This window comes from Trichomonas vaginalis, chromosome VI, assembly GCF_026262505.1.
Source record: "Trichomonas vaginalis G3 chromosome VI, whole genome shotgun sequence".
NCBI classification, from domain to species: domain Eukaryota; phylum Parabasalia; order Trichomonadida; family Trichomonadidae; genus Trichomonas; species Trichomonas vaginalis.
Window position 1 is genome coordinate 3,749,568 of NC_067208.1, and position 24,031 is coordinate 3,773,598.

At 34.8% G+C, this 24,031-nt stretch overlaps 13 protein-coding genes and 5 pseudogenes across 18 annotated transcripts, besides 2 other annotated features; 11 read left to right on the forward strand and 7 right to left on the reverse strand.

The window, feature by feature from the left end:
* Positions 1-8,367: part of a mobile genetic element that runs on past the window's edge.
* TVAGG3_0800180 (organellar and viral DNA polymerase type B) lies at positions 255-590 on the forward strand (the record flags this gene model as incomplete). Its single annotated transcript, XM_051247294.1, has 1 exon — positions 255-590. One exon carries the CDS (start codon positions 255-257, stop codon positions 588-590), a length of 336 nt encoding a protein of 111 aa, XP_051082769.1.
* On the forward strand, positions 1,355-1,777 carry TVAGG3_0800190 (organellar and viral DNA polymerase type B; the record flags this gene model as incomplete). Its single annotated transcript, XM_051247295.1, has 1 exon — positions 1,355-1,777. A coding segment is annotated over one exon (423 nt), but the record flags the coding sequence as incomplete, so codon positions are not given.
* On the forward strand, positions 1,864-2,643 carry TVAGG3_0800200 (KilA, N-terminal/APSES-type HTH, DNA-binding family; the record flags this gene model as incomplete). The annotated part of the gene is made up of 1 exon (XM_001295321.2): positions 1,864-2,643. One exon carries the CDS (start codon positions 1,864-1,866, stop codon positions 2,641-2,643), a length of 780 nt encoding a protein of 259 aa, XP_001295322.2.
* On the forward strand, positions 3,168-3,356 carry TVAGG3_0800210 (uncharacterized protein; the record flags this gene model as incomplete). The annotated part of the gene is made up of 1 exon (XM_051247296.1): positions 3,168-3,356. One exon carries the CDS (start codon positions 3,168-3,170, stop codon positions 3,354-3,356), a length of 189 nt encoding a protein of 62 aa, XP_051082771.1.
* TVAGG3_0800220 lies at positions 3,595-4,135 on the reverse strand (annotated as a pseudogene). The gene has a single exon. A coding segment is annotated over exon 1 (541 nt).
* TVAGG3_0800230 (uncharacterized protein) lies at positions 4,172-4,618 on the forward strand (the record flags this gene model as incomplete). The annotated part of the gene is made up of 1 exon (XM_001295323.2): positions 4,172-4,618. The coding sequence occupies one exon, from the start codon at positions 4,172-4,174 to the stop codon at positions 4,616-4,618; it is 447 nt and encodes a 148-aa protein (XP_001295324.2).
* Positions 4,724-5,054, reverse strand: TVAGG3_0800240 (protein of unknown function, DUF4108 family; the record flags this gene model as incomplete). The annotated part of the gene is made up of 1 exon (XM_051247297.1): positions 4,724-5,054. A coding segment is annotated over one exon (331 nt), but the record flags the coding sequence as incomplete, so codon positions are not given.
* On the reverse strand, positions 5,092-5,728 carry TVAGG3_0800250 (annotated as a pseudogene). Its single transcript has one exon. A coding segment is annotated over exon 1 (637 nt).
* Positions 5,885-6,325, reverse strand: TVAGG3_0800260 (uncharacterized protein; the record flags this gene model as incomplete). Its single annotated transcript, XM_051247298.1, has 1 exon — positions 5,885-6,325. A coding segment is annotated over one exon (441 nt), but the record flags the coding sequence as incomplete, so codon positions are not given.
* Positions 6,354-6,755, reverse strand: TVAGG3_0800270 (uncharacterized protein; the record flags this gene model as incomplete). Its single annotated transcript, XM_051247299.1, has 1 exon — positions 6,354-6,755. One exon carries the CDS (start codon positions 6,753-6,755, stop codon positions 6,354-6,356), a length of 402 nt encoding a protein of 133 aa, XP_051082774.1.
* A 1,336-nt stretch (positions 8,368-9,703) lies between the features above and the next one.
* TVAGG3_0800280 lies at positions 9,704-12,985 on the reverse strand (annotated as a pseudogene). The gene has a single exon. A coding segment is annotated over exon 1 (3,282 nt).
* Positions 12,986-16,504: 3,519 nt separating this feature from the next.
* Positions 16,505-24,031: part of a mobile genetic element that runs on past the window's edge.
* TVAGG3_0800300 (uncharacterized protein) lies at positions 17,541-18,177 on the reverse strand (the record flags this gene model as incomplete). The annotated part of the gene is made up of 1 exon (XM_051247300.1): positions 17,541-18,177. A coding segment is annotated over one exon (637 nt), but the record flags the coding sequence as incomplete, so codon positions are not given.
* TVAGG3_0800310 lies at positions 18,287-18,687 on the forward strand (annotated as a pseudogene). The gene has a single exon. A coding segment is annotated over exon 1 (401 nt).
* On the forward strand, positions 18,876-19,460 carry TVAGG3_0800320 (phage tail repeat-like family; the record flags this gene model as incomplete). The annotated part of the gene is made up of 1 exon (XM_051247301.1): positions 18,876-19,460. The coding sequence occupies one exon, from the start codon at positions 18,876-18,878 to the stop codon at positions 19,458-19,460; it is 585 nt and encodes a 194-aa protein (XP_051082776.1).
* Positions 19,507-20,091, forward strand: TVAGG3_0800330 (His-Me finger endonucleases family; the record flags this gene model as incomplete). The annotated part of the gene is made up of 1 exon (XM_051247302.1): positions 19,507-20,091. One exon carries the CDS (start codon positions 19,507-19,509, stop codon positions 20,089-20,091), a length of 585 nt encoding a protein of 194 aa, XP_051082777.1.
* TVAGG3_0800340 (uncharacterized protein) lies at positions 20,129-20,989 on the forward strand (the record flags this gene model as incomplete). Its single annotated transcript, XM_051247303.1, has 1 exon — positions 20,129-20,989. The coding sequence occupies one exon, from the start codon at positions 20,129-20,131 to the stop codon at positions 20,987-20,989; it is 861 nt and encodes a 286-aa protein (XP_051082778.1).
* On the forward strand, positions 21,370-22,026 carry TVAGG3_0800350 (annotated as a pseudogene). Its single transcript has one exon. A coding segment is annotated over exon 1 (657 nt).
* Positions 22,298-23,212, forward strand: TVAGG3_0800360 (organellar and viral DNA polymerase type B; the record flags this gene model as incomplete). The annotated part of the gene is made up of 1 exon (XM_051247304.1): positions 22,298-23,212. The coding sequence occupies one exon, from the start codon at positions 22,298-22,300 to the stop codon at positions 23,210-23,212; it is 915 nt and encodes a 304-aa protein (XP_051082779.1).

Here is a 24,031-nt window from a genome sequence, read left to right on the forward strand (position 1 = left end):
AGTTTCTTGGATTTCATTGCAACCACAAAGTCATGGACAAAGACTGCGATATGGTATATAAAAATGTTTCTGACATATACAAATCTGAAGAATTTAAGACCTACGACAACTTTGTTTCGTTAGTTGCAAAATGTGTATGGCAGATAAGAGATAAAGATAAAAGAGGTAAAGTATGGAACGAACAGATAAAACCAGCAACTTTTGAGTTAAAGAAAACCATTGACGCCTTAGTTGTTTTAGCAGGTTTTATTTCAATGTACAATGCTAAAATGAACCCACAATGTTCAAAATGTAAAGCAGCAATGAGGAAATATAACTACTCCGTCAAAGAGATAGAACGTATGCGAAACGACTATGCAGATTTAAAGAAAGAAGCAGAGAAACCAGCAGAAGATAAAATGGACATGTTGACATTTCTGAACAAAAACTATCCAACAGCTGACGATTTCCTTCTATCTGATGTCAAGAAGAAATATAAAGAAACATTCGGCATTGTGAAAACTTTTGACATACTGACAGAAGAAATAGAAGCTACAAAACTGTTTAGGATTTCAAATATACATCGTACAATTCATGTAAAACGTTTGTGAAAAAAGAGGTGAGAAAAGAGGTGAGAAAACAGGTGAGATCTCACCTCTTCACCTAAAATATATTTTTGCTGAGTAAAATGACCAAATTTCATGAATTTCCTCATATGTTTGCTACCCCGACTTTTTTCGGCCTTGCATAAAACTCATGAAAATCGTGAAAAAATGACCAAATTTCATGATATAACTGTATTTTTTTGACGAAGTGAACTTTTACTCTTCGTAAAAAAAATCCCTGAAATCGTGAAAAAATGACCAAATTTCATGATATAACTGTATTTTTTTGACGAAGTGAACTTTTACTCTTCGTAAAAAAAATCCCTGAAATCGTGAAAAAATGACCAAATTTCATGATATAACTGTATTTTTTTGACGAAGTGAACTTTTACTCTTCGTAAAAAAAATCCCTGAAATCGTGAAAAAATGACCAAATTTCATGATATAACTGTATTTTTTTGACGAAGTGAACTTTTACTCTTCGTAAAAAAAATCCCTGAAATCGTGAATTTCCTTAAGATAGAAAAATAGCGTTAGTTTTTATAAAATATTTTTTTTTATTTTGTATGTAAAGACAGGAAATGACAAGCACTGAGTTTGAAACAGTTAAAAAGATAGACAATGAGACCAAGGTGGTTAGAATAGGTGATTTAAACGTAAGATACTCAAAGAAATACAAAAAATATTCTTTGTCAGACATTTTAACACCATCCGGAAAGAGAGCAAAGGACTGGGTTAGAAATGCTTCATCTCAGAAAATTTTGACAAGAAATCCTGAGCTTTTGATATCGGTAAGATTCTATGGAACTACAGCATATCTTATAGACAAAAGTCTTATACCACTAGTTTTGTTCTGGATTGACCCAGTTGTTGGATATAATTTCATAACATATGGTTCATTCGATACTGAACGTTGCTGTGAAGGCTTACTTTACATCGTTCAGAAACCGAAGGACTTCAATACAAAGAGATATAAGATAGGAAGAACATTTAATATAACTAAAAGATATGACTCTACAGTCAATAGAGTTAAGGTTGTGTTTGTAAATGATATGAGAGCTGCAGAAACAGAACTACTTGAAGTTTTTGAGAAAAGGTATGGTGCTCCCACGAAAGGTAAAGAAACGTTTGAAGTAGATGAGATAGATAGTGCTATAAAATTATTTGACGAAGTTGCTGAAAAATACATGTAAAGCGTTTATTTTTGGTCTTTTATACAAGATAGAAAATAACGCTAATTTTATTTTTTTTATTTTTTATTTTGTATGTAAGAACAGAAATGTCAACATCAGAGAACACAACAACTGCTATCGTTCATGAAGCCATAGATGAAGAATACGAGTGGGTTCAGTATAACAAACAACTCCGTCTCATTCGTTCGGTCAAAGATGGCATGTACCAAATGCAAAGTATTTTGACAGCATGTTTTGCACCAGATACTAAGAAACCACAAGACTGGTTTGAATTAAATAGCACTCATGAACTCCTCAGTGAGTTTGAACATGTAGAACTTAAAAAGATGTACCAAGACAGACAAAACTTACCATCGCATCTAAAAGGTATATATGTTCATAAGTTCCTAGCTAGTTCAATAGCAATGTGGGCTTCACCTCGTTATGCAATCTACATACTTATGCTACTTGACGAACTTTGTACAAAGCAGAGAGAAGATATGATGAAAGAAGACAAAAACATACAGAAAAGAATACCACGTCCGGTACCAAAAGGAAAGGAAAAGAACTATAAGTATATGATTTACACTGAAGAGATGGAAAATGAAGAAGACAGAGATATGGTTATGTTGCATTTAGTCAGAAGAAACAACAAAAGCTTTTACGACTTAGCTAAGATTTACAAATCTGACAGAAATTGGTTCTATCGCGAAAACTTACCGATTTCAATGACACCGAATGAAGATGTTAAACAGATAGTTCAAGATACGTTACCTCAAACACACTATGATATGAAAGGTTGTACAATACTTACATTCAAAGAAGATTTGCCGCTACTGAAGGAAAAGATAACAGAGTATTTCGATAACTTCAAAGAGGAAGAGTAAATGAACCATTTATTTTTCAAGCTTGACACCAAAGATGGCTCATGTAGCTCTAGATGGTAAATTGTCTTGTCCGAGTCCTTCTGGCATTCCGAGTCCTTCCTTCCGACAGGAAAAGTTTTTCTTTCCAACAGGAAAAGTTTTTCTTTCCGACAGGAAAAGTTTTTCTTTCCGACAGGAAAAGTCCTTCCTTCCGACAGGAAAAGTTTTTCTTTCCTTCAGGAAAAATTTTTCTTTCCTTCAGGAAAAATTTTTCTTTCCTTCAGGAAAAATTTTTCTTGTTGTCCGTCCGTAAACCATTCAAATTTTCGAAAATTGAGAACTTTTTGGCCGACCTTCAGGAAAAATTTTTCTTTCCTTCAGGAAAAATTTTTCTTTCCTTCAGGAAAAATTTTTCTTTCCGACAGGAAAAGTTTTTCTTTCCGACAGGAAAAGTTTTTCTTTCCGACAGGAAAAGTTTTTCTTTCCGACAGGAAAAGTCCTTCCTTCGACAGGAAAAGTCCTTCCATCCGACAGGACACAAACGAATGTCCGACGTACCACCAACCGAGTCCATTCCAAAGCCAGAAGAACCGACAGCCCCAGCACCACAACAGACTAAGACTCAAACACTTACATTTTTACGCTTGACTTTTTACAATTTGAACTTTGTTCGCGTAGATATGAATTCTGAAAGAAGTATGAGGGTCTTGTATGACTTTGTACTTCTCCCATAGTTCATGTCTGTCAAACTTACCTGCCATGGACTCTTTCATAAGTTCCATGAAATCGTCTTCGGACAATCCGGGGAAAAGTATGATATCAGTAAGTATTCTCTTTACATCCTTACTTAAACTCTTTGCTGTCTGTACACAAATGACAACTGAGATGTTAAAGTGTCTGAGCTTCTTAAGAATTCGACACATGTCTTGTTCTCTGTTCTTTAACAAAGGATGAGAAGCAAAGTCATCTAAGATAAGAAGACATCTGTGAGGGTAAGTCTTCCAATCGTAAGATTGCAATTTCTTCGAAAGGTACTCAATCTCTTTCTGTTTGTTTCTGAAGTGTTTCTTCTCTAATATTCTCTGCATTTCCTCATTTGGGTCTTTAAACTTAGAATTGACATACTCATTTATAGCATTGTACTTCAAAACTCTTCTTTGGTACTTCTTTATCCAATCTAACAACTCAGAGTCTTTTATACATACTAACTTAGACTTTTTTATAATATCTTTGAACGAATTGACGGTTTGGTCAAATTGACCAGAAGTACTACAAATGACTACTAACTCATAGAATGGGTTCTTCTCATCTAGTTCTTGTTGTTGTGCAGCCATTTTAAGATAAGTGAAAGTCTTACCCGACCCAGGCGGTGCGATTAGACCTGTTATACCATTCTGAGCAAATAAGAACTTGTCATGTATGGGTTTTATCTGAGCATTTTCCAACTTCCTCTTGTTCTTATTTAAAACATTCTCAAATTTTTGTCAATGTCAGCAAACTTTTTTTCTAACATATTTTTAGAAAAATTAAAATTTTTATCTTTTAGGAAATGTCTAGCGATTTCGCTATCTATATTCGAGACAAGCTTTTCGACAGCAAAACATCTGTCGACCATAAAATCTTACATAGTGTAAACAAGAAAGGTGAATTTGTTCTAAAGTTCTGTTTCTGGGAATATGACAAGAACCATAAAACCTTAAGCAGAGAAGTCTTAAAATTTGTCAATGACAGACTTGTTGACAGAGATGACGCCTCTTGGAGAGATGAAGTCCAACAAAACTTCTTAGAATGCAAAGAAGACACATGCGCTGTTCTTGAAAATGAAATAGAAAACAGAATAGAAGAGCTATTAAATGACAAAGCACTTTTACAAAAATATGGTTCTGAGAAGTTTGACATAACTCCACCAGAGAAGAAGAAGAGAGAAAAGAAAGAAAAGAAAGTAGAAGAAGAGAAGAAAGAACCAGAGCCAGAGAAGGGGAGATATGACATGTAAAAATAAAATTTTATTTTTAGAACATTTCTGGGTCAATGTCAATGTTCTCTTCCTCTTTAGGAGCAAACACTGGCTTAGACTCTAAAATCTTTTTACCCAATTTACCTTGAACTTCAACTATCTTAGACTCATAATATTCATAGTCGTCTGCTTTCTTTGGTTCATAAGGTATAACAAGTTTGTATGCTTTGCCTTCTTTAAGGTTTGAAAACCTTCTGTCAAAACTTTCTTTGACTGTTAACAAACCTTCTATGTCTAAGTCTTCAAATTTCGCACCATTTTTAGTCACAATAGCAAACTTAACTGGTTCGATGTTCCAAACTTTGTCAAATGTAGACTTTTCAAAATGGTAGAAGTAAACATTCAAATATGTGAATGGGTCTAGTTCTTCTTTAAGTCCTGACATATACTTGTTGACTGAGATGAATTTCGTCATCTTTTCTATCGGATAAAAAAAATATTTTTTTTAAAATTTACTCAGAAAAATTTTTCTTTGTATATACACCATTCTGTACGTCTAAAAGACTTTTGACATTTGCCAAGAATGTTCGTTTAGACGCTGTCATATAACCATACTCTTGACAATACTGTTTATACGAATCGTACAATGACCTTTCATCTAAACACTCAAAGTTCAGTTTCATCTATGAACAGTTCATATACACTCTTGTTTGCTTCTAACAATGTTTGTCTCTCTTCGGTATGTGGAATTTGTCTTGGATTGAACTTAGAAATATCTAATGTCATGAAATATGAGAACAAGTGGTTGTAAAAGTCAGATGTCAAAGTTTCTGCTAAGTCGTCAAAATATTCTGTATCTTGCATATGAGCTTCTGACGTTCTGACAACTACATATCTTCTGTCAGAACTTTCTAACTTCATCGGAACGGCGTTGTTTGAAACCATGACGAAATTTGCAACATTTTCACAAACTCTTTGGTCTCTATACTTTCTTTCAACAACTCCAACTTTGTCTGTTATAAGACTCTTCAAAGCATCTGAGTTCAAAACTTTTGTTGTATCTATACTTTGAAGTTCGTTACATACTATAAGTTTCATATTCTCTATTGAAGAGTTAAATTTACCGCAGATGTTTTCTAAGTTTGTCATATTCGGGTTCGAATAGCCCTCTAACAGTTTGCAAAGATCTGTAAAGAAAGTGTTCTTACCTGTTCCTTGTTTTCCAATTATGATGAGAGCAGTTTCATTTTTAGCACTTGGATGTTGTAAGATGTTTGCAAACCAACATAAGATATACTCATAGACTCTTTCGTTTCCATTGCATATAATTTCTTTGACATGGTCTAACCAAGCTTCTATAACATTTTCTTTCCATTCTACTTGTTCGTATTTATATCCAGTGAAGATAGAATAGAAGTTTGGAGAAGGTGTATAGAACTTTATACCACGAACTGAAAAATCTTCTAACTTTGACAATAAGATATCCCAAGCATCTAACATCTTCATACCAACTTGTACGACTTTTATTTTCTTAAGTTTCTGTCTACATTCTTGTTCTGAAACTATTGTCGCTCTTGGTTTGTTAAAGACTACATCCCATTCTTTCATGACATAACATTCTGGGGCAGAGTCGACATAAATGACTAAACGTTTCAAATTCTCGACTGCTTTGTTATAGTCTCGAAATGGACACATATTTCTGAACGCTTGGAAGTCATAAAAATCTGAAACGTCTATTCTGTACATTTTTATAAAAATAAAAAAAAATATTTTTTTATTCTTGAGCTTGTTGTTGCATTTGTTCCATTTGTTGCATTTGTTGTTCTTGAGCTATTTGTTGTTGAAGTTGTTCTTGTAGTACAATACTTTCACCAGTTGCATCTTCCAATTCGAAACTTTCTGCCGTCATTGACAAATACATAGGACATAAAAGTTTTACAGGAACAAAGTTTGCGTCAACTAAGGTTAAGTTTATGTTTGCTAAAGTGTTTGAGTTTACTAAAGCTGAAAACTCTGCATTCGAATGAACAATAGGCAAACCAGCAGAGAAAGTGTTGTTTATACGCATGAGTATCTTTTGGTCATAGTAGTTTCTGTCGACATTCGAATAGCACTTTGAACCTAAGTTTGAAACAATATATAAAATTGGTGTGCTTAAAGTCAATGGAACAGACATTCCTTGTATGACACCTTTTCCTGTTATAGGAAACTGTTGGTAGTAAAAACCAGATATAAGTTTTGTATTATAGCTCATATCGTTTATACTAAACTCAGTCGGACATCCAAACATAATGAAACCTGCTCTAGTTGCAGCACATGTTACATCCGTCCTTAAAGTATTAAATAAGTCAACAAAACCTGTTGGTGGTATATCTGAGTAAGTATCTTCAAAGAGTATTTTTTACCATTCACAACAACAAAGTCTTCTGGTGTCAAAAGAGCAAAACAGGCTTTAGTCGTCATCGTGTTTAAGGTCAGTTTACAATATCGTCCTTGAGGACTTTGTAAGTTTGTTGTTATAGAATTATATGACTCAGGGTTTTTAGTCGTAATAGTATAAACCACTATGTCTTCTGCCATTTACTTAGCAAGTAAATTTTAATGAAATGTTGTGGTCGTCAAAATTTTTATAACGTCTGGGAAACTATATTTTAAGTTCAACGTTTCACCTCCTTTCATAACGTATATCTTGTCAATGACATTATATGAAACACCACAGCAAGCAATGTCGGGTTCTATTTCTTTGATGTTTATATCGTCTGCCTCTGTCAAAAGTTTCAATAGTTCTTTCAAAATTTCATGAGGTGCGATGACATATGAGTTCACTTTTACAGGGTTGTGCTCAACCAAGTTTAACATTATACCCAAAGCTTGACAAATCTTCTCCTGAGTTTTAAGTTTGTCTTTAAGTTGTTGGTAGTCATTTCGAATATCTGCAACAGAACTTAAGTCTCTGCTAACTTCAGGGTATTGTTCTTTTACAGGAACTATTGTTATACATCTTCTTCGTCTTCGTATGGTTTCCCCACTTCAACATCTCTTTCTTTGACATTGACAACAACACTTTGACTGTTTGTTTGAGTTGGTGAATTTAACTTCACATCTGCCATCGCCATTAAACCTTTTGAAACACTTACGCTTCTATTTTTTCGGAAATGACATTTTTACTTAGAATAAAAGATGGACGTATTTGAGTATCTCTTCGAATTGAAGCAGAACAAAGTTTACAACACAAACAATACAAGTTCATTGACAGAGTAGTTCTTTAACAAACAATGGAAAATGTTATAGAATAGCAGTCTTGCTGAACCAAAATATTTTCATAAAGCAAAGAAAGTTGGTATAACCGAGATGGTGAAGTTCTGAAGCAGACAAAATATAACAACAAAACTGACCGATATTTTTCTAAAGGTAAGTTTATAATACAATACTATGTCAAAACTGGCGTACTGTCAATATTTGACGGAGAGAAGTCAGTTCAAGAACAACTTACTGACCTGCTGCCAAAATCTGCTCGATGGAAGCTGTCGTTATACCAATCTGAGGAGCCCAGCAGGTTTCATCGAACGAATCTTCAAAAGAGCATCTTCCGTGAAAAGTGCTATTGGTTTTGTAAACTTCTTTGCTTTCAATTCATTTGGACCGTCTCTGTCACCAGTATATTGTATTTGAACTGTACCAACAGTTGAAATACCACCCAGAAAGTCTTCTGAGTCAGCAAATGGAATGCCAAGCCAAAAGTTTGAACGGTCTCCATTTGTATATTGAGTGTTTTGAGCTCCTGTATGAGTCCATACTTTCACATATGCATAATAGAACTTTGCATTTCAGGGTTAATGGTTGTTGTGAAGTTGTTGTTAAAGTTCATAGCATCTAATGTCAAGTTGTATGACCTCATATCCTCAACTGTAGAATATTCTTCTCTTGGATAGTATTTGCCATCTATGTTTATATGATATTTAATACCGGGGTTGTAGAAACAAGAATAGTCATTTATAGTTCGTCTGAAAAGAACAAACATAGTATCTGCATGTTTCATTGCAGTTGTTAAGGCAATATCTGTTCTTGCACCTGGGTCAGCACTTTGGTTTCCAACTTCACCTGCAAAGTCTTTGACAGATATTTGGTGTATAGGGAACATAAGTGGAACTGCAATATATTTGGCAGCTAAAGCATTTGAAATATCTGGGTCCAACATATAGACTGCAAGTCTGCTTTCTATTCTCTTGCATTCAATTTTTCGCATGTGAACTTAACTGGGTCCCAAGCAGTTCCAGCAGCATTGAAGTAGTAGTTTACTTCAGTGTTGAGGTTTGAGAAACCAAAGTCTAAGTCAACTTTGTCTTTGCAAAAGTCGGCGAATGACGTTTGATTTGCTCCTTTACGTCTGTAGAGTGAATGGGTCTTGTTGGTGCAATGACTAAGTTATTTTTGCTTGGAGTAAGTTCGATAGAAATTTTTCCTGCCCAGTTTGGCAAGTATCTTAAAAACCTGAAGATGAGGAAAGATGACAAAGGAACTCTAAGTTTCAATTTTACTTTGGTTATTTGCTGCTGCAGTTTGTCCAGAAAGGTCAACATAAACTCCTGGAACGTTAGGGTCAAGTCTTCTTATTTTCTCAATAGTTGCATACTGGTCTGTTTGTTCTCTAGCTTGTGGTTGTACTGAGTTTCTCAAAGCGAACCATTCATAGTTTGCCCATGTTACTGTTTGAACTAAGTCAGAGTTAGAATATATCTTATATCCCATGAAAACTTCTGGAGCATATTGGTATCCGACATAGAAAATTCCATTGCAAACCTTTCTTGTCAGACAACTTGGCAGAAGGTTTTATTTCAATGTCTTGTTCCACGTATAAGAAAGAGTTGTCAATAGAAATTATATGAAACCTGTCGCAAGCAATATCTACTGTTGTTGAAGAACCTTCTCCAAACTCACCTACGTTTCCATAAGAAACAGCAGTTGTATATTCGTAAGTTCCAGGAACTATTTCTGACCTTCTAATGGCATTGTCGCATTCGTTATACCATTCGGAAACATTTCCATTCATAGCATCCAAAACTGTTTGGCGTTATATTCTGAGCGGCGTACATTTCATATGAGTAAAATATAGAATAGTTGGATTTATATGTCATAATAGAACCCACGTGGACCAAGCTTTACTTTCTTCCTGACTGAGTTTTTAACTCTTCTTTTTCCTTCATTGCCACTACTTTCACTAGATGAAGTTACTTCTTCACTACTTTCACTTTGTTCTACTCTTCTTCTTTGGTGTCGCTTTGGTAACTTGCCCTCTGCTTGAAGTTGTTGCATCTTTGCATTATGTTCATCTAGTATGTTGCAAATTTCCCATGTCCTTTTTGCCTTTTGGCTCTGGTCGCCCATCTCAGGTAACCTATATCCTAGAAAGAGTTTGTCATAGTTTGTATTTGAGTCTTTGCGTATTGTTTGCATGACTCTTCCTGAGTTTCCGGTTCAAGCTCTTCAAACAGTGCCTGTCCATATGGAATATGCTCGTTTCCAAATATATGTTTTTGTAGCCATTCTGGTTTTCTTTCCATGTTACCAATTATATCTTTTGTGAACGGGAAAGCTTTTACCCAACGTTTTCAGCTTGCGTCATTTATTTCTGTAGTTGGTTTTATTTTGTCCAAGGAACATGTTTTTCAATACTAACATTTCATTTGGTACTGTCCATTTGAGTTTACTTAAATATTCATCCCTTCTCGGTTCATTGTCTGCAAAGTAAGTTTTTATGACATTTTGCAAACTTTCGTTTGCAAGGTCATGTAAACAATAGGTTCTCTTCCTTCTCTCTCCCTAACTTTCTTTCTAACTCTTCACCAAAATATACCATCTCTATGGTTCTGTGTAGTTCTTTGAGATAAATGTTCTAGAACGTCAGGTGTTATATTTCCATCAGCCATGTTCATTTCATACTGGTCCAAAATATCTGCATGTTTCATATCTTTCAATGGCATTAAAGCCGCGCTTAAAATACCAGCTATATCTGGTTCACCATTGACTTCCATTGCGTCTACAACTTCTTGGAATTGAGGTTGTAAGTTTATGAACCACCTATCCGGGTTAGCTTTATGACCCATCTCATTGTAGTTCCATCGTCTGCAGAAACAAAAGTAGGTTTGTTTCCATCTTGGTTAGGTTCTGAATGAACTTTAAACAATGTTTCATTTCTATATGTTTTCTTGAAATTTAACCTTTTATTTTCACCGAGTTCATCCGAAGATTGAACGTTAAATGCTCGTAAGTAAAAAGGGTTGTTGTATTTGTGTACATTTTTTTCAGTACTTCCATTCTATGCTGAATATTTTCATCTGGTGTTGGAGTCTTTTGTATGTCGGCAAACATTTTTCGATATTCTTCTACTATGTCAGCCGAATTTTTTTAGACTCTTGGAAATATTCCATATTCTCCGCATACTCTTGTTGAGGGTCAAGATTTTTCGGCTGTTCCAAATCTTCATCTAGTTCTGTGAAGTTAGTTTCCAAAGGAGTGACTTGTTCGTTTCCTTCAGGCTCTTCTAGCTGTTGTTGCTGAACTATTTCTTCCATGTCTGGTTGTATCTGAACTTTCTTCCTGTGGAGTTTCTTGTACCTCATCTGCTGGCATTTCATATATTCCGAGACCGTTTTCAACAATTCCCTATCTAAGTCATCCGCATCATAAGCCTTTTGTTCTTTCGTTCCGTCTCTATTTTTTACGCGTTTCATGAAGAAGTTGAATTGTCATTTAGCTCTGACATCAAATATCTCGGAGTAAATTCATCATGTCATTTGGATGATATGCTATTAAATCATATCCCTTAGCGAGCTTGTATTTTCCAGGTTTGAGATTATATCCGTTTGGTGCTGAGCCATAAAGCTAAATAGGTTCGGGTCAGTATTTCCATCCTTGAACTTTCTAATAGCTTCTTTATATCTGTCACTAAAGTCAACAGTATCTGGGTAAACCATCTTCTTTAAGCATTTTTAAGAATTCTTGGTTTCCTTGTTCTCTACTTCTTTTATGTCCTTGCTCTGTTTGTGGTTGTTGTTGTGCAGGGTTTTGAACTGTTGGTTGTTGTGCTGGTTGTGGAGGTGTTGTTGTGCTGGTTGTTGTGTTGGTTGTTTGTTTTTGGTGTTGTGTTGGTTTTTGGTGCATGCCTGTGTCTGTGTCCATGTGACGATGTAAATGTTTAGTAGTCCTGGTGCAGGTGCTTCTCTTGGAGGGTTTGGTGGTATATAAGTTCCACCAGCTGGCACATATGTTCCATCTGCAGCGTAATGTCCTACCTGACTTTTCGTTTTTAAGAAAGCATTTACTAGGTCTGTTTTGGTCTGTTGTAACTCTTTTTCTTGACTTTTCACAACAGTTGCTCTAACGGCGTCATAGGCACTTTGAACTGCCTGTCTCGTTGCTGCATCTGTTATTTTCGTCATATTTTGTGCTACTTCTTTTAACTCTTTGTCGAAACCTTCAGACTTCAGTTTCTTTCCAGATGAGAAGTCGTTCACTTGTTTCACCTTACTATGAAGAGCTTCGAAGGCGTTCTTAAAGTCAGCATTTGTTAAAGTTTCATTTGAACTGTCTTCATCCGCTTGTATTTTTGTCCTTATTGACCCTATGAGTTGGGCTGCTTTAGCGTTGGCTTGGGCATCTAACCAGTCATTGTTAGCTTTTATATATTCTGCGCTTTCATTGCCTTTGCATGGCTGCGTCGTTATTTTTACTTTCTGTGCTAAGTTTTCATACTGTACGGTTTGTTTGCAACTGTAAAAGTTTTTCTGCCTTTACATTTGCTTCAACTTCTTTTTTATACTCATCGCTATCCATATATGTCTTCAGGGCTTTTTGTTTTATCTCTTCATCTTTCAGTACTTTATATCGAGTAGTATGGTTTTTCAAATTTACAACATCTTGTTCCATTTTTGCTACTTCTGCTGCTTTTTTCTGACACTTTTTTCGCATATTCCTCTGTACTTAGTTCTTTCAGTTGTTCTTCTTTCTTCTTTTTCTCTACGTTTAACTCATTGAGTTTCTTTGTGTGTCTGTCATATTCTAGTTTCTTTTCGTTTTCACTTATTTGCTTCTGTATGTCTATGTTTGACTTTTTGACATCTGTTATTTGATTTTGAGTGAACTCAAATTCATTTGACTTTGAGGGTTATAGGCTGTTCCGTCTGCAGCTCCACCATAGCCTGCCATTTTCGCTAAAAGTGCCGCTCTTAAACCTCCACTCTGTGCACCAATGACTCGGTTTAAAAGCATAGGATTGCTTGACATTTGTTGCAACATAGTGGGGTCATTCAGCATTTGTTGTTGCAACTGTTGTTGTGGTGTTAGTCTTACTATTGGATGTTTCAATGCTCTCTTCCTCTTACGTATATTCTTACGTAGTAGTGGCATTTTAAGTGAAGTTAAAAAGCGGTTTTATACTAAACATCTTCGGGGCTAGAGGGCGCAACGCGCCTGGAAGCCCCAATGCCTTTTTTTTTTTTTTTTATTTAAATTAAGCTACCTTAAACATACTTATATTGAATATTAAAACTCTCTCAAATGTTAAATACAAAATTATTTAAATTATTATGATGAAAACTTTCACAATTTTCCACTTTAGTATGTGTGCTTGACTAGGAACATCAATGGTAAAAAAAAAAAAAAAAAAAAAAAAAAAAAAAAAAAAAAAAAAAAAAAAAAAAAAGGTAGTGGGGCTTCCAGGCACTTCGTGCCCTCTAGCCCCGAAGATGTTTAGAATATGAGAAGGTCCTATAAACGGAAGAAAGTGTCATATAAACATCTGTCATTTTACTCAGAATTTTCATGAAATTTACACCAAAAATATTTTTAGGGTAGAAGGTATATCTAACCTCTTTTCTAACCTCTTTTCTACCCTCTTGAATTTTCATGATTTCTTCATACATGTTTTGTCACTTTTCTGTCACTTTTCAGGTAAAAACATTTTTATTATATATATAAAATGAATTTTACAAAACCACCGTTACCCTTCTTTGGAAATAAGAGTAGATGTAAAGATATTTATTGAGAGAACTTAGAACTACCGAATGGTCTAACATTTGTAGACTTGTTCGGTGGAAGTTTCTATATATCTCATTTGTGCCATACCGTATTTCCTGACTCAAAGATTATATGCAATGACTTCGACAACTATATGGACCGTCTCAAACATATACCAGACACAAACAAAATATTGAGTGAGTTGAAAGAAAAGATACCTATAGGTAAGATGGAACGTATACCATTAGATAAGAAAATACTGTCAGAGAGGTTTTGAAAAAAAGCAGAGTATATTGACTGGGATAGTATATCTTCTAGACTATTGTATAGTGGTTCTATAAGAGTTCATGACATTGAAACACTTATGTCAAAAGTTTTATATCTTAACTATACAAAGGTTTTCAAAGAGAACATAGAAAAATATACTGAGGGTATAGAGTTTTGTGAGATGTCGTTGGACAGAGTTGTATTGAAAAATATAAAGACAAGGAAAATGTTTTCTTTATAGTGGACCCGCCGTTCTATAACACATGGGATTTTCAATACCAAGTAGACTGGACTTTGAGAACTCTTTAGAAACTTTAGACGTTATACATAACCATCCATGCTTTTACTTTACATCCGATAAAAGTGGTTTGGAAAGTGTCATGAGATGGTTAGAGGACATACATGACTATGAGTTTAGATACGATAAGATAGAATATGAGAGAGGTCCTATAAACCGGAAAAAGTGTCACAACAAAGAAATTTTATTGTAAGTAAATGTGGTTTGAAATAGGACTACTTGTTTTAGGTTTTTCCATTGTGTCATTTACTTATTTGACGTGGCAGAAGATATAGAGAATATGAAGATGAACCAATGCCTGCAAATGTTCAGCATATGTACTCGTAAGAGATATTTTTATCTAATATTAAAATGGACGCACAGAACTTAGCGAATGCACAGCAACCTGGACAACCAAACCGAGAATATTCCAATGAAGTTAGAATACAAACTGCAATGGCAAACTATGGTCAAGTGCCAACAGATGTACAAATGCAAACTGCCATGTCAAATGACGCTGCGTTAGGTTTGCCACCATGGTATGCAAATATGAGATGGAAAGAGTTTTATACAAACCCTGAAGTGGGATATAAACAACTCTATGCAGATGACGCGAACACAGGAGTTGACCCAGAATATGTTTTCTACCAGAGGAGAAACAGAATGTATGAGCTCCAGTTAAAGAATGCTATGGAATCAACAGGAAACGTAAGAGACTAGGCGGACATTAGATTTTACATATAGTAAAATGGGTTTCTTCAGTAGTATTGGAAACTTCTTCAGAAGAGTTGGAGAGGTATATGGAATGGAATAAAAACCGTAGGAAGAGGAATTTGGAACGGAGTCAAAAATATTGGTAAAAGAGTAGGTCAGTTCGTTGGTATTATACCTAAAGACCCTGAACCAGAAGAACAAGCTCCTGTTATACAACAGCCTGAACCTGCACCACAGTCTAGTTGGCAACCAAATCCAACACCTCAACCGTATTAAAAATCATATTTTTACGTTCGATAGTAGTTGTATATGAAACTAAGTTCTAAGTAAAGCGTGGTATAATGGAATTATTCTCTTTCTTCCATCTGTAGTAAACCATACTTGAAAGTCTGAAATATTCCACTTGGTGGTTCATCTATGTAGGTTTTTCGTAAAAGTCATTTGCCAAGCATAAAAAAGAGTTTTGTGCACCAGAAAATGAAGCATGAACTATAATAGCATCTGAGTCGAAAACATTTTCATATGTTCCATTAGGGTTTTCGACTTAAAATTCGGGTGTACTGGATATGCTTGCAGGCTGATTTAACATCCTCAAAATCTATACCATGCCAAGTTGTTATATTTTGTAGAAATATAAACGTCTTCTCCAAGGTCTTCTATTCTATTGATTTTAACAGTTGCATTTTTCCTGTCATATATAATATCGAGATGGTACTCTCCTTCGTCAATGTTGTACTGTTTTGATATTCGAGATAGATATCGTTTATTTTTTCTTGAAAAGCTTGAAGAGTTGTTTCTAAGTTTACAAGCAAATTCACTTGTAAAGTTTTCCCTGTTCAAATTTCTCATACGTACGTTTCTCTTTGTTATAGTATCGAATTTCAAAAGCGACCGTAAATGGAAACCATGTATGGCTTCTGAAATGAATTCATTCTACGAAAGCCAACAGCTTTTGTGACGGATGGGTCTCTTAGCATCTCAATGGGTAGTCAAAACGATAGCCTTCATGCTTTACGGTCTCTGTCTCAAACTTTTTGACCGACATTAGTAAAAAGTTCATCTAATGGTTTAGTTGTAGCACTCTTGAATTTTCTTTTTCTATTGAAAGCATATTTTATCTAGAATAAAAATGTCGAAAGAAACAGCGTCTATGAGAGGAAATACAACACAACCGACAACTCATTTTGCAAGCTCTAAATAAGAACACAACAAACTTTTCAAACTATTCTAAGATATCTGAGTCATTGAAAGAAGGAAACTTAAAACTGACATTAAACCATTGACAGACGAGTTTCTGTTTCAAGACAGTAAGAACCATACTGTTTGTATAAATCCAACAAAAAGAACTTTAAACGAGAAACCTATAGATGAACTTCTTTTGAAAGCAGATTAACAACAAAGCTGACAAAGAGTATGTCATTGAAAAAGTTCAAGAAGAACATGACAGAGCAGATGCAACATATGCAACAAAAGCAGATGTTAACAACAAAGCTGACAAAGAGTATGTCATTGAAAAAGTTCAAGAAGAACATGACAGAGCAGATGCAACATATGCAACAAAAGAACATACTCATCCTGAACTAGCAGACAAAACATATGTTGACAATAAAATGTCAAGTGAAGTGACAAGAGCTGAAAACGAATATTCTAAAAAGACTCATACACATACCATTGCAAATATTACAAACTTACAAGAAACCTTAAACAGGAAAAGTGACGTTGGACATACACATACCATTGCAAATATTACAAACTTACAAGAAACCTTAAACAGGAAAAGTGACGTTGGACATACACATACCATTGCAAATATTACAAACTTACAAGAAACCTTAAACAGGAAAAGTGACGTTGGACATACACATACAAGTTTTACAACTTTTACAGCAGATGATATTACACTAAACACAACCTTGCCAAGTAAAGCTCCAACAATACCACCGGCAACAAGTCTTGTAGATACTTTGATATCTAATGACAATAGTATTATACATCTAAGACAGGAACTCAATGTGCTTAAACAAATTTTGCCGAATCTTATTTACCCGGTTGGCTCTATTTATACGTCAATGAACTCTACCAGACCAGAAGTAGTACTTGGTTTTGGAACTTGGACTCAAATAGTCGACAGGTTTTTGTATTGTGCAAACTCTTCAAAGGAAACAGGTGGAAGTAAAACGATTTCAGGTGCAAATTTACCTGCGCACAGTCACTACGTAAATTTAAGTACATCTGAAGCAGGTTTGCATAGTCATAGATTTTGGGATTGGTCAGGAATGACAAAAGGTAAAGGATATGATGTTAAAGACAACGTTAAGTTTGCTATAAATTGTTACTGGAATAACACTGAGGTAGGAGGAAGCCATACACATCGCGTTTCAGGGTATACGCAAACAACGGGACAAAGTAAAGACTACATGCCACCTTACATGACAGTTTACGCATGGTATAGAATTGCTTAGTCGTCATTTTCAACTTCTTTAGCATATTCGTCAGGAGTTGTCTTATATTTGTTAGGAACTGTCTTTGAAAGTATACCACCTTGAACCTTAACAAGTTTGAAACGAGGTCTGACAATAGTAGTTTTATCTTCTGCTTGCAGTGTGTACATTTTGCCATGTTTGCCTAAAACTTCATAATATTCTCTTGTATACTTTCTTCTATTTTTACGAACACGAATGTGAGTACCTGTCGAGTTCCCATTGTTGTCATAGTCAATAGTATTTTCATATGGGTCGCGTTTAGGTATTTCTATTTTTACTTTGTCACCTTTCTTAAGTTTGAAGCCTGGCATTCTTTCTTGTTTGTCTCTTTTGACTAAACTATTAAATATATAGTCTTTCTCTAAGTCGGGGTTGTTTTTCATTTCTTCGGGGGAGTGGTTTCCCAAACCTTTTTGTTTACGGCTATTGTAAATATTTAAAACTTGTCTCATCTTTGCCATGGAGAAGTGTCTATACTTGTCGTCATATGACATTTCATCTACCTCACCACCTTGTGGTTGATTTAAGTCTCTTAAGATTTTTATACAACTGTCAATGACACCAAGAGCAGAATGGTTTTGGTCGACAATGAAATATTGGTTTACATTTTTTGAACGCAGATAGTTTTTAATATCGTCTGATTTGAAAGAACTTTCACAGTCAGATGTCAGTTTTGTTGGATGGTATTTGTCAACGAATATTGTCAAAGCAGTTTTCACATCTAAAATATTTTTGGATTGTAATGGTATGGCTTCACAGTATCTTGTGTTTTGACCGACAAATATTAGCCAGTATGGTGGTCCATCTTCTCTATACCTCGGAATGTTTTCCAAGATATCCATAAACCAAGCATTTGGTGTTGAACTAAAGATTTTTATCATGAGTGCTTTTTTTGTTGCCTTAGAAACATAGGGGTCCTTGTTTGGATTCGTCATTTTTACCCCATAAGAAATGGGTTTATTTGGCGCATTAGCAGGAGTTGCATCCAGATTTTTGCCCGCAGTTGGAACAATAGCCAGAGGTGTATTTGGAGTTGGAAGGAAGATTTTGAGTACATTAGGTATACTTAAAGAGAAAGCACAACCTATTATACAAACTGTACAGAAAGGTTGGGAGGTAGCACGAGATGCAGCAAATCTTATTCCAAATCCTGAAACAAGAGGAAAAGTTCAAGGATGGATGGACAATGTAGGAAGAGAAGCAGGAAACTACTATAACAAAGCAAATGACTACTATAACCAAGCAGGACACTACATGGACCAAGGTGAAAGATTCTTTAACAGAGGATATAACCATGCACAACAGTGGTAAACAATAACCAACCGCAACCACCTCAAACTTGGGGAATGTAAAGTTTTTACTGAGATGAAATGAACAATACAGCATTGAGACAAATGGGTTCAAGATGGATTTGTCGACTTCCAGCAGTTACACAACGTGTTTGTCAAGTTCTTCCTATACTCAGGAAGTTTTAGACCGACTTAAAAACAACAACAACCAGTTGAAAACAAACCAAACTAAAATTTTTTACTGAGATGAAATGACCGAAGAAGTTGAAACGGTAGATTTGACACCACAAACAAAAAGTTCAGAACCATTGTCAAAACCTGTCAAAGAACTTACAGATGAAGAGAAAAATTCAATAATAGAAAGTGCCAGGTCTGGAAATACAAACCCTAACTACAAAGTCACTTTTCATAGAAATGGAACGGCTAGTATCTCAAAAAAGAAACAGACTCTCACAAATAAAATATTGAAGTCTGAAGGAGTTAAAGAGACAACAGATGGAAAAGTTTACTTCACCGATCAACAGTTCATTATAGAACATCTCATTGACTTAGAGTCGAAATATTCTAAACTTTACAACAAACACAAAAAGTTGAAAGGAAAACAAAAACAGATGGCATATGATATTTATGAAGAGGTTGACGACACAACCATACCTGCAAGTGAGGTAAAGTCAGGTGAACCGAAAAGTGACGAAAAACCAATAGAAGAAGGGAAGCCAATAGAAGAAGATAAACCAAAACCAAAGTTTAGTTTCAATACTAAACCAAGTCAACCTTCATTAGCTGGTATGGGTTGGCGTCAAAGGCTTTTGGTAGCCGGTGGTTATGTAAAGTAAAGGAAAAACATTTTTTCAAAAAAATATTTTTTTTATTTTATTTGAAATGTACGCTGGGTTTGTTGGAGAGGACCGTTGGGAAACTTGTTTGTTAGATGAGAAATATGAAATTCACTGTTGTGAGTCATTTGAAGTCAGAAACAAAAAGACAAAAAGAGTTTTAAGCGAATGGGAGCAAAATAACGGATATGCTAGGATGAGGATTGGTGGGAAACACTATCTTAAACATGTTGTCATTGCAACTCATTTTATACCGAACCCTAACAATCTACCTTTTGTAGACCATATAAACCATATAAGAAATGACAATAGACTTGAAAACTTACGCTGGGTCACTTGTTCTGAAAACAATAAGAACAAAAGCAATTTTCGAGATATAGTATTCGAATTTGTCGACGAACTAGAAGATGAAGCAATTGAAATTACAGACTATGGTAAGCATACGTTTGAGTTTTACTACTACAGCGAAGAACAGGACTCTTTCTACTTTTATACCGGCGTAAACTATAGAAAATTACAAGTATGTTTTACTAAGGAAGACTATGCTTTTGTAAACGCTAGAGATACAGATGGAAAAAACGTTCAAATACTTCTTAACAAATTCAAGAAGCTATATGGCATACCATTTTAAAACATTTTTTAAAACAGTATATTTTTACATATATTAAATGTTTCAGGTTGAAAAACAAAGAACAAAAGTAGCAGATACAAAACCGTTAGACTATATCTTTACAAATGCTGGTAGGACTATTTCAGATGAAGAAATTTCATCCCGTACTTACAGGTTTGACTTTCCAATTCGTTGGCTTCAAAGTCCTTCAGATGCAAAGGCAATAGGATTTAGAAGAGTTTTGTTTTCAAAAAGAACTAACGCGTTTATGTTTGCAGTATATTTTCATGGTCAGTATAGAGGTTCTGATGGTCTAATAGACAAATTTGATGAAATGAGAATCTTTACAATTCGTTCAGACGAAAACCTTGAAAAAACTCTAAATGACTTTCAAACTCAAATAAACAAATACTACTGGGAATTTCAAGAAAAATACGACTCTTTACTAAACGGAACTTACTATCTGAAACTAGAATATGACAAGATGAACTCCACAGTTTCATTTCAAAGGATTGAAAATAACCCTCCAAGAGATACACAGTTTTTATTTTGGGAAGTAGACAAACGTTCTTGGGCACAATTTCTTCGGTTACTAAACCAGAACGAACCATTACCACCTGACGGTCCGTTTAAATTTATACGCCCACCAACAGATTTGACAGTTTATAGAAACGTGTTCGACCCTCAAAATGTTATGTGTCATGCAAGTTTCAGTTCAAGCAACAACAGTTTTCTTTGTATTGGTAAGGACTTTTATGACTTTGCTTCTAAATTCTACGAACCACCTAGTAACAGTTTCTCTGACTTTCAAGTTTGGTTCACAACAAACGGTGTGCAGCATATTATACCATTGTACTACGACTTTTATCTCGAATTGTCTTTCATATACAACTACGGAAAAGTGCTGAAAAAGTATTGAAAAAATGAGTTTTGGTTGAAAAAATACGGTGGAGCCAAAAGTGGCTCGACCTCAAAACAAGCATTTTGTGAAGAATATACCAACCCGCGGAAAACAGCGGGTTGCTTTTTATACAAAATTCACCCGTTGAATTTTCATGAATTTCCTTAAGATAGAAAAAAAGTTTAGGTGTCACCAGGTCACCAGGTCCCCAGGTCCCCAGGTCAACTAACATCTTTTTGAAAATGGTGACAACATGACATTTTGACAACAACACAGGAAATAAACTTCATCGTTGTGGTCCGACGGTTAAGCCACAAACGAATGTCCGACGGTTAAGCCACAAACGAATGTCCGACGGTTAAGCCAAAAATATTTTTTATTTTTATTGTAAGAACAGTATGACAGTCGAAGCAAAAACGTTCACGAACAAATCTAATGGCGAAACATTCACAAAAGGCACCTATAACGGTATTGAAGTCTTACGTAGAGACAAGGATGGTTATATAAATGCAACAAATATGTGTCAGCAGTTTAGGAAAGACTTTAGAAAGTTGTTGGAAAATAAGTCCTGGGAAGAGTATTTTAAGGCATTTTGTGAAGAATATACCACCCGCCGGAATTCCGGCGGGTGCTTTTTATACAATGTTAATGCAGGAATTCCTGATGAAATCAAACAGAGGAACGTATGTAGACCCAAGACTCGTAAACTATATAGCAATGTGGGCTTCTCCAAAATATTGCATAGCAGTTGGAAAAATTATGGACTCCATAGACAAGAAAGTTCATGAGAAATTAGATGAAGAAGAACCTGAAGATACAGCAGAGAATGCTAAACCTTTGTTCGAAGAAGAAGTTAGAAAAATGCATGAAAAACAAATAGAACATGAACGTGAGATATGTTCTGGTATAGAGACTCTCCATACGAACTAGACCAATGGGAACAAGAAGATTTAAAGAGAGAATTTAGAGAATATGAACTCGCTAAGATAGCATTAGAAGCTGCAGAAAAGAAGTTAAAAGTTTGGGGTCGTTTTGTACAAAAATATTGTGAGTAAATGAACCATTTTTTTTCGACAAAAATATATTTTAGGGTAGAAGGGTATATCTACCCCGTTTTCTACCCTCTTTTCTACCCTCGTAGAAAACACACAAAACTCTTGAATTTTGTTGCTGAATTCAATAAAAATATATTTTAGGGTAGAAGGGTATATCTACCCCGTTTTCTACCCCGTTTTCTACCCTCTTGAATTTGTCATGAGTTTTCCCGAAATAAAAAATAAAGTTGGTTTTTTTAAAAAAATATTTTTTTATTTTTATTGTAAGAACATGTTAGCAACAACAGCACCAAACTCGTTAGTCATGAACCCAACTTCAATGTTAGTAGAGATGAAAAGCTTCATTCCTTCTTCATATACTTTCGAAACAGAAATCCAGAAGATAAAGCAAGAACTTCTCCAAGGAGATTTAGACTGTACCGCAAAAGATGAAACAGATGAAGAATATCTTTATGAAATGCAGGATATTATTGACCATCTACCTAAACTTCCTGAAATCCAACAACAAAAACTCACTATTCCAGAATTCGATGAAATAGAAGTCAAAGCAACTGACTCAGTAGAAATAAAGAAGTTCATACGAAAGGTAAACTATGAGTTTCTTGGATTTCATTGCAACCACAAAGTCATGGACAAAGATTGCGATATGGTATATAAGAACATCTCTGACATATATAAATCTGGGGAGTTTAAGACCTACGACAACTTTGTTTCGTTAGTTGCAAAATGTGTATGGCAGATAAGAGATAAAGATAGAAGAGGTAAGATATGGAATGAACAGATAAAACCCGCAACTTTTGAGTTAAAGAGAGCAATTGACGCCTTAGTCATACTAGCAGGTAAGGTTTCAGAATATAACGCAAAAATGAACCCACAATGTTCTAAATGTAAAGCAGCAATGAGGAAATATAACTACTCCGTCAAAGAGATAGAACGTATGAGAAACGACTATGCTGACTTAAAGAAAGAAGTAGAGAAACCAGCAGAAGATAAAATGGACATGTTGACATTTCTAAACAAAAACTATCCAACAGCTGACGATTTCCTTCTTTCAGATGTCAAGAAGAAATATAAAGATACATTCAATATTGTTAAAACATTCGATGTACTGACAGAAGAAATAGAAGCTACGAAATTGTTTAAAGTCATGAACCATCACAACATATACCATGTAAAACGCTTGTAAATAGTTATGGTAGAAAAGAGGGTAGAAAACGGGGTAGATATACCCTTCTACCCTAAAATATATTTTTGCTGAAAAAAATGACCAAATTTCATTATATAACTGTATTTTTTTGACGAAGAGAACTTTTGCACTTCGTAAAAAAACTCTATGAAATCATATCTTTTATACAAAATTCAAGAGGGTAGAAATGAGGGTAGAAAACGGGGTAGATATACCCTTCTACCCTAAAATATATTTTTGCTGAAAAAAATGACACTTTTTCATGAATTTCCTCATATGTTTGCTACCCAAGGAAAACCGAGGATAGAGATTCCGTACGAAAATCGTAAAAAAACTCTATGAAAACAGTGAAAAAATGCGAGTAGTAAAAAAAAACCACTCGCCTAAAACTCATGAAAATCGTGAAAAATTGCGAGTAAGTAAAAAATCTTACTCGCCTAAAACTCATGAAAATCGTAAAAAAAACTCATGAAAATCGTAAAAAAATGCGAGTAGGTAAAAAACCCTGGTCGCCTAAAACACATGAAAACAGTGAAAAAAACTCTATGAAATCATATCTTTTATACAAGATAGAAAAAATAAAATAAAAGCTAGTTTTTTTAAAATATTTTTTTTTATTTTGTATGTAAGAACAGGAAATGTCAAACACTGAGTTTGAAACAGTTAGAAAGATAGACAATGACACCAAAATGGTTAGAATTGGTGATTTAAACGTAAGATACTCAAAGAAATACAACAAATATTCTTTGTCAGACATTATATCTCCATCTGGAAAGAGAGCAAGCGACTGGGTTAGAAATGCTTCAACTCAGAAAATTT